Genomic DNA, 16,146 nt, shown 5'->3' on the forward strand with positions numbered 1-16,146 from the left:
ATAAAAAATTTTTCATTGGGCACGTTGATACGCGCCTCAACTTGTTTTCTTTTAAATTGTACGTTGTAGAGGTTAATGTAGGGGAGTTCATCCGGCTGGAATTTAGAATAATGTCTTTTGGGCAATTTTTGCAAAATACAATGTTAATGAAACTTGGTGGAGATGTTAGTGAGGTGTTAAGGAACATTCTGTATAACTCCAAATTATTCGGGAAATTATAATTTCGTAATTATTTGCCTTCAAAATGCCCTCGGGAACTTCACTATAATTTGTCACATTATACTATATATTTTTTAACACCTCACTAAAATTCACCAAATATACACTCACACGCATGTTTTCACTTATTTTTATACTTATATTCGAATTATTTTTATTAAAATTAAATGCAAATTCATTTGTTCATACAATCATTTTCCAATTTTAAACGCGAAGAAGAAGAAGATTGGAATGACAACAGTATGGTGTTGCCGGATGCCTGCAAATGAAAACAAAATTATGAACAAAAATGAAGTGTTTGGGTTTGATCTTAATGATGAGGATGGGGGTTATTGTGCCTCCTTACTACATACACGCATATGACGTTTTAATTTTGGGTTCAATGGTTTTAACACGGAAAGGAACTCTATGCAAAAATACTGTGGATTGCGTAGCCGGAGTGGGACTGATGAGGGTTATTTTTTTGAAGCGCGGCCGAAGGCATCCCACGCGAAAAGAAGTTCTACGCAAAGATACTGTGGATTGCGTAGCCGGAGTTGGCCTGATGAGGGTTATTTTTTTGAAGCGCGGCCGAAGGCCGCTCACCCGAAAAGGAGTTCTACGCAAAAATACTGTGGATTGCGTAGCCGGAGTTGGACTGATGAGTGTTATTTTTTTTTAAAGGAAACAAGTTTTTTAATAAAGACAACTACGACCACCGTATTTGTTTTGCAGACATGATAATCGAATTTTTGTGGAGAAAATCTGTTTATAAAAGGCTTGAGGACCCGTTTGTAAAACTGATCGAAGCAATACAATACACTTATAAACCGTAATTTTCGGCTTTTAATTACTTTATTATTTTTTGTGATACGCTTAATATCATTGTTTTTAAGTTTCGATGGATTGTGTGAAAAAAAAAGAGGGAATTGCGAATTTAACTTTCCGTGCGTTGTAGCGTTTATTTCGCAGTGTGTCCTCCCTCCGCTGGCTAACGACTGATTTCTGAAATCGAACCAGTCATTAACGCAGCGGCAAATTCGGCGAAGGACACACTGCGGTACTCATATACAAATTTAGCGCTAATTCTGTATATACGCGCTTGTACACAACTAGTATGTCCGCACAATAGGTAACGGTCAATGCAGAGTTCCTATTTCGTTGTTCCTTGTTCGCGTACATATGTACAAACGCGCATACACAGAATTAGCGGGAATCAAATACATAAAGTATAGTACAACAAATAATTTATAACTGATCAGGGTTCCCCAATATTTTTATAAGTAATCAGGGGTTCCCAACATTCCCGCCTCCGTGAATCAACCCGATTCACCATCATCAACGTCCAGAACTGCCAATTTGGAGACGGCACGGCGCTTTAATCCACTCGAAGTGCGTACGTCAGCTCGTCTGACCTCACCATCCGCTCCTGCATACAAACGTTCCACCTTGCCTCGACACCAGTCCCGACGAGATATATTTGGGTCGCATATGAAGACGAGGTCATCTATCTGCAGAGGTTTTGTTCTTTGGCACCACTTCACCCGGCGTGTCAATGTCGGAAGGTATTCCGCTATCCATCGTTTCCAAAAATGGTCCCTTAGTTGTCGAGCAAGACGCCACTGTTGTCGAAGAAAGCATTTGGTTTCCAGAACTTCGCTGGCAATCGGAGTTCGCGGTGTGTTGGCTTCACCGAGAAGGAAGTCATTTGGAGTCAGCGGCTGCTCCTGGTTGACATAGATGGGCAAGTGCGTCAACGGCCGAGAATTCACAATATTTTCCGCCTCGATTAGGAAGCAGTTGAGCGTGTGCTCCCGTGGCGACGTTTCCTTCAAAGTGCATCGTAGTACTCTCTTTACGCACTGCACCAATCGTTCCCAAGCGCCCCCCTCTGCCGGGTTGAAAGGCGAGTTAAAAATCCACTCTACGCCCCTTTGCGATAGCTCACCCTGCAGGCGATTGCAATCGAAGACTTCACTGAAGCGCTTTGCTTCCATGTCAGCACCGACGAAGTTCTTCCCATTATCGGACCTCACACGTACGGGAACGCCGCGACGATTTATAAAGTTGCGCAATACGATTATGCATGAGTCAGTGCTGAGGTCATGAGCCAACTCCAGATGCACAGCCCTGACTGTCAGGCACGTAAATAACGCCACCCATCTTTTTTCGTTGGCGCGGCGAACAGTTACTGTTATCGGTCCAAAGTAATCAAGGCCCGTATAGCTGAATGGCCTGACATAAGGAGTGAGTCTATCAATCGGAAGAGGGCCCATCAATGGCGATACGGCATGGATTTTTCTTAAGCGATAAATGGCGCAATTGGCGACTATACTGCGCAGCAAACTCCTGAGGCGTGGTACCCAATAAAGGCGACGTATCTCACAAATAGTGGTTTCTAGATTTTGATGATGCATTTTGACGTGGTAGTGCATGGCGACCAGATTTGAGAAACAATGCTTTGGCGGTAGTATGATAGGGCGTCTCGCGCTTATTGGGAGCCAGCTGGCAGCTTCTATGCGTCCTCGTACACGAAGAACACCATCTTCGTCTATATACGGCGAAAGTTGAATGAGCGAACTGGTGCGTGGCAGGTTGCGACCGCTTTCGATGTGCTGAAACTCTTCGGCGTATTCACCGCGTTGAACGAGGCGGCACAAACAAAGCTTAGCAGTCTCAACTTCTTTGGCAGTCAACCCATAGCCTCGGTCTGGCGGTTTACGGCGGCGGCAAACGTCAATGAATCGCAGGACCCATGCTGTCGTTCTCACCAGTTTACTGAATGTAGAGAATCGGTTATAGTCTAGAAACGTACAGCTTACGATTGCAAGGGCGAATTTAGGACGTAGTTCCTTGTCAGCTTCCTCATGATGATTGCATGTAGAGCTCTCTGTCGGCCAATACTGCTCTTCTCGTAACAAAAATGGTGGGCCGCAGGACCAACGGGCGGACGAGCTGAAGTCGACAAAGTTATTAGCTCGAGTAGCCTCATCAGCGACATTGTGCTCGGTAGGTAGCCATCTCCAGTTTGCAGTAGTAGTTGTGGCTAATATCTCGGCGATCCGATGCTGCACAAATGGCTTATAGCGTCGATGTTCACTTCGAAGCCACTGGATCACTGTTTTGGAGTCACTCCAAATGACGCAGTCATCGATGTGCAAGGAGTGCTCCTCTCGTAGGCAATTCAGCAAACGCGTACCCAATACAGCTGCCTGAAGCTCCAATCGAGGGACCGTCAATGACTTCATCGGCGCGCATTTAGTTTTTGCAGATATAAATGCGACTTCAACCTCACCGGCGGCATTAGTTGACCTCCAGTAGGCTACCGCGGCAAAGGCATCCTCGCTGGCGTCGACGAAAACATGGAGCTGCAAAACTTCAGGTTTCCCATTTCGATAATAGTATCGAGGGACGGTATATTCGGCGACCATTGGCAGTTGTTTACGCCATCCTTCCCATGCGGTGTTTACGTTGTTTGGCAGTGGCTCGTCCCACCGGATGTCATTCTTCCACACTTCCCGCATGAGGATCTTAGCGCTCACTACAAAGTTGCTAAGAAAGCCCAGCGGGTCGAAGATCGACATGACCACACTGAGAAGTTCTCGCTTCGTCGGACGGCGCCCTCCGTCCAAAACGTTGGAATCTACGTTGTTGAATCTCAGTTTAAACCCAAAAGTGTCGGTTGATGCCTGCCAAAACAAACCGAGGACTCTGTCCACCAGTACTCCTTCTTTATTTGCTATTTGACGGATATTCCCGTCACCACTAAGTGCTTCTGTCACTCTTAATGAGTTTGACGCGAAATTACAAAGATCGAAACCGGCCATCTTATGTATTGCGCGAACTTGTTTCGTTATGTCAGCTGCTTCTTCCTCTGTGTCAAAGCTATCGACATAGTCATCGACATAATGGTAGTCCAGTATCGATTTCACGGCTCGGGTAGCACCCTTGACTTTGTTGCCATACTCCAACGCATTGATCGTCTTCACATAATTGGCGGCGCAAGGCGAACATGCTGCTCCAAAGGTCATTACGCGCATCTCATATACCTCGGGCTGTCTGGTAGTATCACCTTGGCGCCAAAGAAATCGTTGCGCACATCTGTCGTCACGTTGAACCAGCACCTGGTGAAACATCTCTTTGATGTCCCCACACACGCCCGTTGCTCCTTCCCGAAAGTGGAATAGTATAGCAGGCAAAGACCGATACTCTTGCGGACCCTTCATAAGCTGTGAATTAAGGGACACACCGTCCACCTCAGCAGCTGCGTCGAACACCATGCGTAACTTGCCTGGCTTATTTGGATTCTTCACGGCAAAATGAGGCAGGTACCATGTTCTATTGCAAGTTAAAGCGGCTTCTTCTGGCGACAGCTTTCGTGCGTAGTCTTTCATGACGTAAGAACTTATGATGCGGTTATATTCAGCGGCAAAGTCTGTATCGCGCCTCATTTTTGCTTCAACACCCGCTAATCTTTTCAAAGCCATAGAATAGCTGGCAGGTAGCTGTATGTCGGAACGTTTCCAGAGCAGACCAGTCTGGTACCTTCCTTCAACACGGCATGTAGTAGACTTCAAGATTTCCCGAGCACGGACGTCAGCTTCACTCTCCATGATAGGTGCAGCTCGAACCCCAAAGCTTTCCGTCTCGAAGTATTCAGCAACCATATTATGTAGAGATTGATCAGTGTGGCAGTTAACGAATAAGCATGATGGCAATGATGGATCGGAGTTCATTGTTGGCCCAAATACAACCCATCCTAGCTCAGTATTCGCAGCGAATGGCCCACACTTGTTTAGCTGCATTGTAGTTGACGGCAAACCGAGGTGGCAGTGGTCGAGTCCGATTAGCAGCTTTGGCTTGACTTGTGCGTATGGTTCAACTGCCAGCTTATTCAATTGGCTTTCATGGCAACGCAAATCGGATTTATTCAGACTCTGAGAAGGCAGCTGCAAGTTTGAAACACCATAAACCCTTCGTAACTTATGTCTCTTTTGCATACCGGCACCACTCACGAGTAGATCTACCACCATGGCCGACTCCTGAGCGGCACGTCCTCCGAACCACTGTAGGTTCAAGCGTTCAGTCCGGCCACGTAAGCCGAGCTCTTCAATTAGTGTGCTATCAATCATTGTTATTGACGAACCTTCATCTAAAAGTGCGTACGTCTCAACGCGCTTTTGGTTCCCATACAGCACGACCGGCAGAATCCGAAATAATAACTTACTATTGTTATCTGTACTGCAACTAAGGACCGCTGCACCCGCATCACCTTGCTGTTCAATACGAGACGCTGGCTGCGTCCTCGTACTAATACCTGTATGTGTATCGGCAATGGAAGTACGTCGTTGGCGATCTCGAGGCCGCGGTGACTGGTTTGATGACCCATCGATTATTTTCCCAATATCGTGCAACAATTTATGATGCCACCGTTTGCACCCGTCAGTTGAACATAGTTTGCGCCGTTGGCAATTGCGCGACCCATGTCCAACGTTGAGACAAGAAAAACAAAGGTGACGTCGCTTCACTTCCTCCCACCTTTCCGGCACTGTAAGTTGACTAAACTGCGTACAATCGGCTGGCTTATGTTGGCCCTGGCAAATAGGGCAGGCTGAATGACGTTGAGATTCGGCAGCGTGCAACACAACCCGACGCTTCGAATCTTTCGCTGCTTCTCCATCGTAAACCGTGCAGATGACGTTGGCAAGTTGAGTGAGCCAATCGCTAAAATGCTGAACAGTTGCGTAAGGCTGTAAAGATGACGCAAAGACTGCCCATTCGATACGCTTGCTCATGGGTAACTTTCCGACGAGCTCATCGAGGAGTGTTGGATTCACTAAATACTGCTCTCCGCCACATGCAGAACGTAAAAATGCACAGACGTTGCTAATCTTCGTCGCAAATGGTATCAACTTTACCACTGAGCTTTCCGATATCGGGGCAATTTCTCGAACATGGGCTAGCTGGCTTCGAATTAATTGCTCTGGGCGACCGAATCGGAACTTAAGTTGCTCTATGATATTGGCCACGTTGTTTGGATGGATTAGTAGCGATTTAACAGCTTCTCGGGCTTCACTCTTTAAGCACTTCTGCAGGCGTAAGTTGTTCTCAAAGCGACTGTACCCATAGACAGTGGTTGACTCGGTGTAGGCAGTAAAAAATATCGGCCAGTCCTCTGGTTTCCCGCTAAACTCCGGCAAATCTTGCAATTTCCTTGGCTGGGTTGAAAATTGCAAGGGTAAGGAGCCCACATTAGCGGAAATTGGCACCGTTGACGGAAGACTGCTAACAAATGTGTCGCCCGGAGGCAAAGTCGAGCTGCTGTACGTTCCATTTGTTGAGGATGTGTAAATAAGCGGTGAGGAACGAGTAGCGGTGTACATCTGATAACGTGTAGCGTTCTGAGGCGGCGGCGGCTGCACCGTATGCACACAGGTAGCAGCACATGTTATTAACGGCGATTGCGGCTGAAGCAACTGGATCTGTGTCATCGGCAGGCTTGATGACGGCAAGGCAGATTCGTTGGCGGAACTGTCGCTGGGTGCACTGGCTATGCTTTGCGCATCAGCGCGCTGGGCTTCGTTGGTTAACTCGTGTTCCCTTATTTTGTCTTGGGCAACTTTCAGGCTACGTTCAAGCGCGGCGATGCGTTTTTGCATAGCCTGGAACATCACTTCTTGGCGGGCGGCAGATGAAGCACGAGTGGTGACTCCCTCGGCAACGGGAGCACTTGGCAAATCCACTACACCGACGGCAGTGCCAGTATCCGACACCCTTTGCTGGTCGGCTACTGATGCAGGTGTAGTGGCCTTTGAAACTGGTGTCGCCATGCTTACCTAGGTCCTGGCTGGAACAAGTGGCGAACAAATGACTTCGAACGGACGTGCGAAATAAAGTTTTTGTGAAAAAAAAAGAGGGAATTGCGAATTTAACTTTCCGTGCGTTGTAGCGTTTATTTCGCAGTGTGTCCTCCCTCCGCTGGCTAACGACTGATTTCTGAAATCGAACCAGTCATTAACGCAGCGGCAAATTCGGCGAAGGACACACTGCGGTACTCATATACAAATTTAGCGCTAATTCTGTATATACGCGCTTGTACACAACTAGTATGTCCGCACAATAGGTAACGATCAATGCAGAGTTCCTATTTCGTTGTTCCTTGTTCGCGTACATATGTACAAACGCGCATACACAGAATTAGCGGGAATCAAATACATAAAGTATAGTACAACAAATAATTTATAACTGATCAGGGTTCCCCAATATTTTTATAAGTAATCAGGGGTTCCCAACAGATTGTATTATGTTTTTATTTTCAAAAAATTATCTCAGTTTTAAATTACAGCAGAAAATACTGCAGTTTTACAATGAACCTTCCACTGAACATCCCTGCATAGGAACTTCGTTTTTATTTCAGGTGTATGGCAACACCAACTTTTATCTAAATTACAGAACTTTAACATTAAATTACTTAAGAACTGTAAGCCTCCGGTAGGTGCGGTTTTCAGTTTTAAAATGGGGATACACTCCTCTATCCCCCCTTTTTAACCTTTTTTTCAAAGCGATAGACATTGTACTAAATATTTCCCGTTCATCCCCTCTTCCACTAAAAAGTAGTTGCTTTCTCTTTGCCGCTTTATACCATTCTCAACTGGGGCTGGTATTACAAGTTTTTGTTGTGGTTTTATTACGTCCTGGGACTCCTGACATTGGAAATTTTCATTTGTTGTTTCTATATCAAAGCTTACAAAAGGTAGAGAGTTATGCACAAAAGGTAGAGAATTATACAAAGCTCTTTAACAGATTGGATGCATCACATTTTCTACTGGGACTCCAACATACTGGCCAACGGATTCACAAAAACTACCCGATCTAATTGATGTTTTCTTTGCCAAAAAAATATCAGCTAATTACATCAGCATAGAAAGCGGGTTGGATATGAACTCGGATCATTCCCCAATTTTATTAACATTATACGAAAATGCGCTTATCAGGAAATTGCCATTTACGCTAACAAATAAATATACCGATTGGGAATATTTTAGGAACGTCTTAACCGCGGATAATCACAACGCAGAAATTACTAACACTTCCGATTTAGATGATGAAATATTAAGATTATCTAACCTTATACAACAGGCAGCCTGGAGTAGCACTTCGAAAAAAAGTTTGTCACATCAGGTCATAGATAGATAGATATTAAAGATATGGTCGCAGAAAAACGCAAAGTACGTAGACGATGGCGGCAAACAAGATCTCCATCCGACAAAAAACGACTAAATAAAATTAAGAAAGAAATTTCCAAGAAAATAAAATATTTTAAAAACAGATCTCTGAGTACTTATCTATGTAAAGGGCTTATCAAACGAACGCAGCACTAATTACTCGCTCTGGACATGCACAAAAACTTTTCACAGCCAGTAACACAGTACCCACCAATCAAAAAAGAAGACAGTTCTTGGGCCAAAAGCAGTAAAGAAAAAGCTAATGTTTTGGCTGAGTACCTCAAGGGCATCTTATGACACGTCGGGGGCAGCCGGAATGCAGCCACTTACCTATGAAACTGCTACCGAAATTCCCCTTGTTACGGATTCCGAATAGCGTGATGAAATAAATAAGCTAAAATCAAAAAAGGCGCCCGGGTATGACCTTATTACTGCTGAAATTTTAAAACAACTTCCTCAATGCACAATATCTAAGTTTACTGAAATAATGAATGCCACATTCAAATTGCACCATATCTCTATATGTTGGAAAACTGCTGAAATAATTATGTTTAATAAACCAGGGAAACCAGCGCGTGATGTCACATCTTATCGGCCTATCTCGCTCCTACCAATAAAAGCTTTTACTTTAACGTCTCAACATAATTATTAAGCAAAGAAATATAATACCAGTGCATCAATTTGATTTTCGCACAAAACACTCTACCATTGATCAAGTGCACAGAATTACGCTTTTGAGGAAAAAAAGTTTGCTCGGCTGTCTTTCTGGACGTGTCTAAAGAATTTGATAAAGTTCGCCACGTTGGACTCCTCAACAAAATAAATGCGCTGCTACCAAAACAATATTTTAATATTCTAAAATCGTACTTATCCGATCGTTTTTTCCGTATAAAAGGGAAGCTATTTAACCACGAATGTCTGAGAAAAAATCGTGAACTAATGCGCAGAGAACGTTAAATATAGAGAATTCTCACGAGCTACGAATAGTGTGAATTGTCAAAAATGAAGTCTAACCGCCGCCGGTTTGTGGTGAAACTTTTAGCAGAGATGTTTACAGCGATTTCTCCTTTAGCATATTGGCCCTGCACAGTTTTTGGCTTCTGTAGGAAATCAAACTGACGACTAGCCGACGGCATTTTGCAAAGTATTTGCTTGTGCATTTTTATGTTCCCTTGATAAACGAAAATTTATTCAATTTGTATTTTCAAACAAAGGTGATGAAGAAAAAACGATTGAATATTTATTATATGCGCCAACATTTCAAATCAAAGTAACTTTAATATTTTGATTTAATTTAAAAAAATACATTATAAAACGACCTCTCACATTTTAGTACGTTTTGCGTTTTAGTAAATTTAAAACTAAACAAATTTGATGAAAATTTTTACTAATTTTTTGAGTCGAAATTAATTCATAGCATACAAGTGTTTTGGTATATCGACATACATATGTATTTACATTTGAATATGCATTTATTTGTTCCTTTGGCAAACCAAATTTTTTTCAATTTACATTTTATTACAGTTAATAATAATATACATACATTTCTATGTATGCATTTTCTAGATAGTATAAAACTTTAAAATAAATAAAGGAAAGCTTCAAAGAAACGTATTTGCATATACATAAGGGACAACTAAGTTCAATTGCATCTTTATTAAATATAGTGTTGCACGCATATGTGTGCACTGAAGCAACATGACCTACCTCACGAGCATCGCCTTACATTTCATGTAAATAACCTAATGATCAAATTCCTGCCTCACAAATGCTAAAACAAATTTCTTTTGAATATTCATGTACATATTTGTATGTGCGTATTACACTTGGTGCCCATATCCCTTCAAACAAATCAAAAAATTCTGTATACAAAACGCTTCATTACCAGGCACACAGGAAGATGGCATATGCAAATATAAATATGTGAATTGAATTCAAGCAAAACAATGCTTATTAATATACACATATGCATGTGCATACAACCGCACACACAGGGCACTCACTTTATTCCTCAAAATGCGTATGTCGTTCAAAGCTAAAATTCTATGCCTAGTGACTACAAAAACAAAATGCAGTCATAATCGCAGGCGTAGCGGCCATCAATCTAGTTGCCATAGCGCTGAATAGTCGCGGCGGCGCCGAACAGTTTCAACTATTGTACTGTACAACAAAAACTCATCATCAAAAAATTCATTGATAAATTCGAGCTCATACTTTTAACAGCAAGTACTTTCATTCATAAAACGAGCCGCCCATATGTCAATTTTCTCGACAATTCGAAAATAGTCAATATTGGAATATTTCGCGTAGAATTATTTGCCAATATTTGATAAATGTTGAATTTTTGTCAAGGCCGGCGGGCCAATTAGATGTCCTAAATTCATAGTTTTCGCGAAGCGTTGTAGGATGAGAAAAAAAAACAATTAGCCAAATGAAGTTTTGGGGATAGTTTAATAAATATTTGAACTAATTATCAATAGATTGAACGAGTTATCAATAGATTCCCAGAGCGCCTTGCCACTGAAGTATCCAACTTCTGTACAAGATACAACTTGCAATTTTCATCTGAAAACAAAAAAAAAAAGATTATTAATTTTGATGTAATTATCTTCGATGTGAACTAAGAAAATTGGGAGAAACACGTAAATTTCGAATTTTTGTGGAAGGTAGAAAAAAAAAGTGGTTTTTCAAGGAAAAAAAAACTTTTGAACTGGGTAAAAAAGTCGCTTAAAAAAAGTTTTTGGATGTTTTTTTTTAGTTCACATAGAAGAGAAAACAATACTGAAGATAACGCATTTTGAATGAAATGGATAGCTTGTTTAGTTTTTTTGCAATCGTGTACATAAATTAGGTAAAGTCGTGAAAATGAAAAGCCGAGAAAACGCGCTTCAAACTACAACAATAAGCGCACGGTTGCTCGACGCCGCACTACGCTCGGCTCTGTAGTTCTGCAAATACTTGGAATTTAACTCTGAAAATTTGTGTCTCATGTTCTTGAATATCTAAGCTATTGATTTCAGGAAAAAAAAAATCGATTTTTTTGACCTTTTAATTGGCCCGCCGGCCTCAAGTCGAGTGCCCGCGGCATCGTACATATGTATGCATCTATATATGTATGTAAATATGTCTTTCTAAGGCAGGGGTCACAATGTGCGTTTTCACCGGAGCGGTTGAAATGCATGCGTTTTCACCGCACCGGATCGACCGGTCACACTGTACGGTCAGTCAGCGTCAATCTGCGTCAGTCTGCTGCATTCTGAAGGCACAACAAGATGTCCCGGAAAATTTTGAGAAAAAAAATAATTGCAATTTCGCTATTGGAATAAAGTGATAGATTTTATATAGTGATAAATCTTAAGACCTCAGATATCAAGAGAAAATACACAATTTCGAAACTCCATAAGTGCAGAAGAAAGATTGACAGTTACACTCAGGTATGTAAAAAATCGATATATGTATATTAAATTATAATATCATCACAAAATAATAATACGTAAATATATTATTTTCGTAAATAACATCAATAATGAATAAGTAAAAAGTAATCTACATTAATGATGGTAATAAAAGTCCATGGAAGTCGAGGATTCTGAAGATTCTTCATGAAAAGAATGTTGTGTTGTTTCTCTTGCTGGCTGTGACTGCACTGAAGTTGGTGATGGTGTTGTCATTGGGTTTGGACGTTGCAGTGGAAGAAGTGACGGTGATGGCGACGATCGATGCATGGGCGATGGTGGTTGCATTAAAGTCGGCGATGGCGATGGTATTGGATGTGGACTTTGCATTGGGAGAAGTGACGGTGATGGCGACGATTGATGCATGGGCGACGGTGGCTGCATGGAAGTTGGCGATGGCGTTGGATATGGCCCTTGAATGGGATATGATGACGGCGGCAATTGATAAGAAAAATCAGTCGATCTGGATCCCGGTTGCGAAAAAACATACATCGATGATTGAGTTGATGGTGGAAAATTTTGCATGGATGTGTTAATTCCAGAATAGTGCGAGCTTCGCCTGCGTTGTGCATTTCTAAAGAAGTCCAGCGTCAGAAATTTAAAATCAATTTTTTCATCGTCATTTAATTTTTTATAATCAGATAAAAGTGACAGAATATATATTTTATCTGGATCTTCATCGCCTTGGTCGGTATTTGTCAAGTCTAATTTTTGTAATAGAGCACTTTGAAATGGTGTAAATCGCTCATTTTGTCGCTGACGAGATGCAGATCGTGATGGTGTTTGCAATCCGCTACCAGAACTGGTTGACGGTGGTTGCACCTGATGGTCCTCTTCCTCATCAACAGTATTTCCTGATGGTCCTTGGGTTTCGCTGCTATCCGTGGTTTCGATATTGCCTGATGTCCTACGTTTTTCTACTGTATTCAATAGAAATTGAAGAGCATCAGCGTACATATATTTTTTTGTTTTTGCTGCTGGATCGCCACTTTTTCCTCTATTTAGATATTTTAAAAAGTTGTCCCTGATATGGCGCCATTTGCATTTCATTTCCTTTCCTGTAAGAATATAAAAAAATCAATAAATTTCATGATAATTAATACTATAAATTTTAATTATACATCTAAATATGGGTAAGCCCTACTATAGAATTTATTATAATTATTAATATTTCATTATTTTTTATTTTTTTGCAGGTACTTGTCTACAGGAAATAGTTTCTCGGCATTACAATTTGAATTTTACATCGCAAGACCCAAAATAGGAGCAATCATTCGAGAAACGTGTAATGCTATTTGGCAATGTCTAAAAACAATGGAAATGCCGGAGCCTACGACAGATATGTGGTTGGACATCGCTGAGGAATTCTATAGAAAGACAGATTTTCCGAACTGTGTTGGTGCAATAGATGGCAAACATATTCGTTGTATTAATCCTCGACAAGGAGGGTCCAATTTTTTCAATTACAAGAAATTCTTTTCTATAGTGTTAATGGCGGTAGTCGACGCTAACCTGAGGTTTATTGCTATTGATGTGGGCGCCTATGGAAGTGAAGGAGACTCTACAGTATTTAGGGACAGTCCATTAGGCAGAAAACTTTACTCAGGTCAATTAAATTTACCACCTCCTCAATTATTGCCAAATACGGACGAAAATCCTCAACCATTCGTAATGGTTGGGGACGAGGCCTTCAAAATTTCCACAAATCTTTTACGACCATATCCGTCCCGTGGCCTTGATCCATGCAAAAGGGTCTTCAATTACCGACTTACGAGATGTCGACGCACCGTGGAATGTGCATTTGGACTATTAGCCAACAAATGGCGAATTTTCCATACTCCTATTCTCGTACAACCGGATTTCATTGATGAAATCGTCAAAGCTTGCTGCATTTTGCATAATTTTGTTCGTAAAAGAGATGGGATTAATTACGAAGAAAGTGACACATGCACCTTAGTGGACTGTGATGAAGTTGGGCAATGTCCACGTGGACATGGATTACAAATTCGTGATTATTTCGCGAATTATTTTATGGGTCCCGGAGCCGTGCCTTTTCAGGCCCAATATATGTATTAAGATTATAATTTGTTTAATTATATAGATAAACTAACAATTGAAAATATATACATATATGAAAATAAAAAATCTCTTACCTTTTTCTTCCCGCTCATTAACATCCGATTCCGCCCACTCTTGATAAAAATGTTCGCCAACTTCTATCCACGCTTTTTCTCTTGCATTCTTATCACTATATTCTTTTGCACTTTTATCCCAAAGGGCCGGCTTTTCTTGAATGCAAGTTATAAATTTATCCGTATCGAACATGATTGCAAAACGCTGTGTTTGAACTGCACAGTGTGACGGTATTCGTAAGAATACTTGTGTCGTCGATGTCTTCCGGTCAAGCCGGATCGCCGCAGCAAGTTGCGGCAACCGTCCGGTAGGTGCGGCGACAACGCATAGTGTGACAACTGTCATACAAACGCGTACGTCATTGCCATCCTTTCGCGCCGGAGCGTTTTCAACGCAGCGGTGCAAACGCATAGTGTGACTCCGGCCTAAATGCTCGACAGCCACAGCTGCTGTGCGTCAAGTGCGCGCATGAGCATACAGTAAGTTGCAGAAGAAAACAAGTAGTTAAAAAAAAGGTCTGATTCGAACATTTTAATACTAAGAAAAAATTTGGAAACAATAATTAGTAGATTACTTTACGTATGTAGTTCTTGAATTGATAAAAAGTGCACAAAACCTATGCATATATCTGCAAAGTTAGAAACTTACTCTGAAATCAGAGCATTTGAAGGTGCCTGTAAACATGTCAAGGTTACTGTATATACAATGCTGTGCCTATGAACGTGCGCTGCGCCTTTGAATGCGCGCTGGATTTCTTGAGAATTTTTCCCGTTTTATTTTGAGCTGTGGCTGGTGAGCATACATACACACAGCATATATAGGGTTATTCAATAGGTGCGCTTCAACTTTTTTCCGATAGGGAGGGCGAACGACGCAATATTTTTTATTTTTCTCTTGTCATTTGCAAACTTCATTAGCATACATTTCATCATGGAACGCTACACACTTGAGCAACGATTGCAAATCGTGCAAATTTTTTATGAAAATAATAGTTCTGTTGCTGCTACTTTAAGAGCATTACGGCCATTTTACGGTCCATTTAACAAGCCGTCCCGTTTTGGGGATATGTGAAGTCATTGGTCTACAGTAACAAGCCGGCGACGATTTGTGAGCTCAGAGCCAATATTGAACGCGAAATTGCTGGAATTTCGGCCGATTTAAGCAAAAGAGTGGTCGAAAATTGGGTTCAACGATTGGACTTCGTAAAACGTGCACGCGGTGGTCATGCAAAAGAAATCGAATTTCATACTTAAATGTATATGTTCAAACTCGATAATAGAAAAAAAATTAGTTAAAAAAGTCAAACCGTTTGTGTTTTATTCAAAAAAGTTCAAAAGTTGAAGCGCTCTTACTGAAAACCCCTATATGTACATATGCACAAATGTATATAAATTCACAAATTTACATTTGCATATGCCATCTTCCTGTGTGCCTGGTAATGAAGCGTTTTGTATACAGAATTTTTTGATTTGTTTGAAGGGATATGGGCACCAAGTGTAATACGCACATACAAATATGTACATGAACATTCAAAAGAAATGTGTTTTAGCATTTGTGAGGCAGGAATTTGATCATTAGGTTATTTACATGAAATGTAAGGCGATGCTCGTGAGGTAGTTCATGTTGCTTCAGTGCACACATATGCGTGCAAAACTATTGTATATTTAATAAAGATGCAATTGAACCAGAGAATGTTAATGCAATGAGAAGGTGCAAATGTTACTGTGAGCTTTTTTTAGTACAACTGAGATTTGAAAGATTTGTAATACGGAAATTTAGCACATCGAGTTTATAGACACCACACTGAGTTTTGCCCACACAAAAATTGAAAACACCACACATCTTTCACCTCAACACACAACACATTTCTCACCTCGTCATTAAACCAATTAAATTTTTAATATTTTCGTATTTTTGAATAATAAGCGAATACGTAAAATTTATTACACAAAATTTTTTTTCAATTACATTAAAAAAAAAATTATAAAAAAAAAGTTGGCGCCGGGAATTGATATCGAGTCTAACATGTGGCGAGGAAAAATAGGCGGTGCGTTTATTTCTTCGATTGCTTATTTTTTTACCATTTTGTTACTTTTGAAATGAGAAGCGGATACATAAAATTTATTACAAATTTT

The 16,146-nt window shown here is 41.2% G+C and overlaps 2 protein-coding genes across 2 annotated transcripts; one reads left to right on the forward strand and one right to left on the reverse strand.

Moving 5' to 3' along the window:
• Positions 1–1,517: 1,517 nt before the first annotated feature.
• On the reverse strand, positions 1,518–7,028 carry LOC128869996 (uncharacterized). Its single transcript, XM_054112590.1, has one exon. The coding sequence runs from the start codon at positions 7,026–7,028 to the stop codon at positions 1,518–1,520; it is 5,511 nt and encodes a 1,836-aa protein (XP_053968565.1).
• A 6,049-nt stretch (positions 7,029–13,077) lies between these two features.
• LOC128869997 (uncharacterized) lies at positions 13,078–13,954 on the forward strand. The gene has a single exon (XM_054112592.1). The coding sequence runs from the start codon at positions 13,193–13,195 to the stop codon at positions 13,952–13,954; it is 762 nt and encodes a 253-aa protein (XP_053968567.1). The 5' UTR covers positions 13,078–13,192.
• The last annotated feature ends 2,192 nt before the right edge of the window (positions 13,955–16,146 follow it).

Source organism: Anastrepha ludens, chromosome X (assembly GCF_028408465.1).
Source record: "Anastrepha ludens isolate Willacy chromosome X, idAnaLude1.1, whole genome shotgun sequence".
NCBI classification, from domain to species: Eukaryota; Metazoa; Arthropoda; class Insecta; order Diptera; family Tephritidae; genus Anastrepha; species Anastrepha ludens.

What these genes read in the sequence shown, in the direction of transcription:
- LOC128869997 (XM_054112592.1), top strand. Translation starts at nt 13,193, where the DNA reads ATGGAAATGCCGGAGCCTACGACAGATATGTGGTTGGACATCGCTGAG.
- LOC128869996 (XM_054112590.1), bottom strand. Translation starts at nt 7,028, where the DNA reads ATGGCGACACCAGTTTCAAAGGCCACTACACCTGCATCAGTAGCCGAC.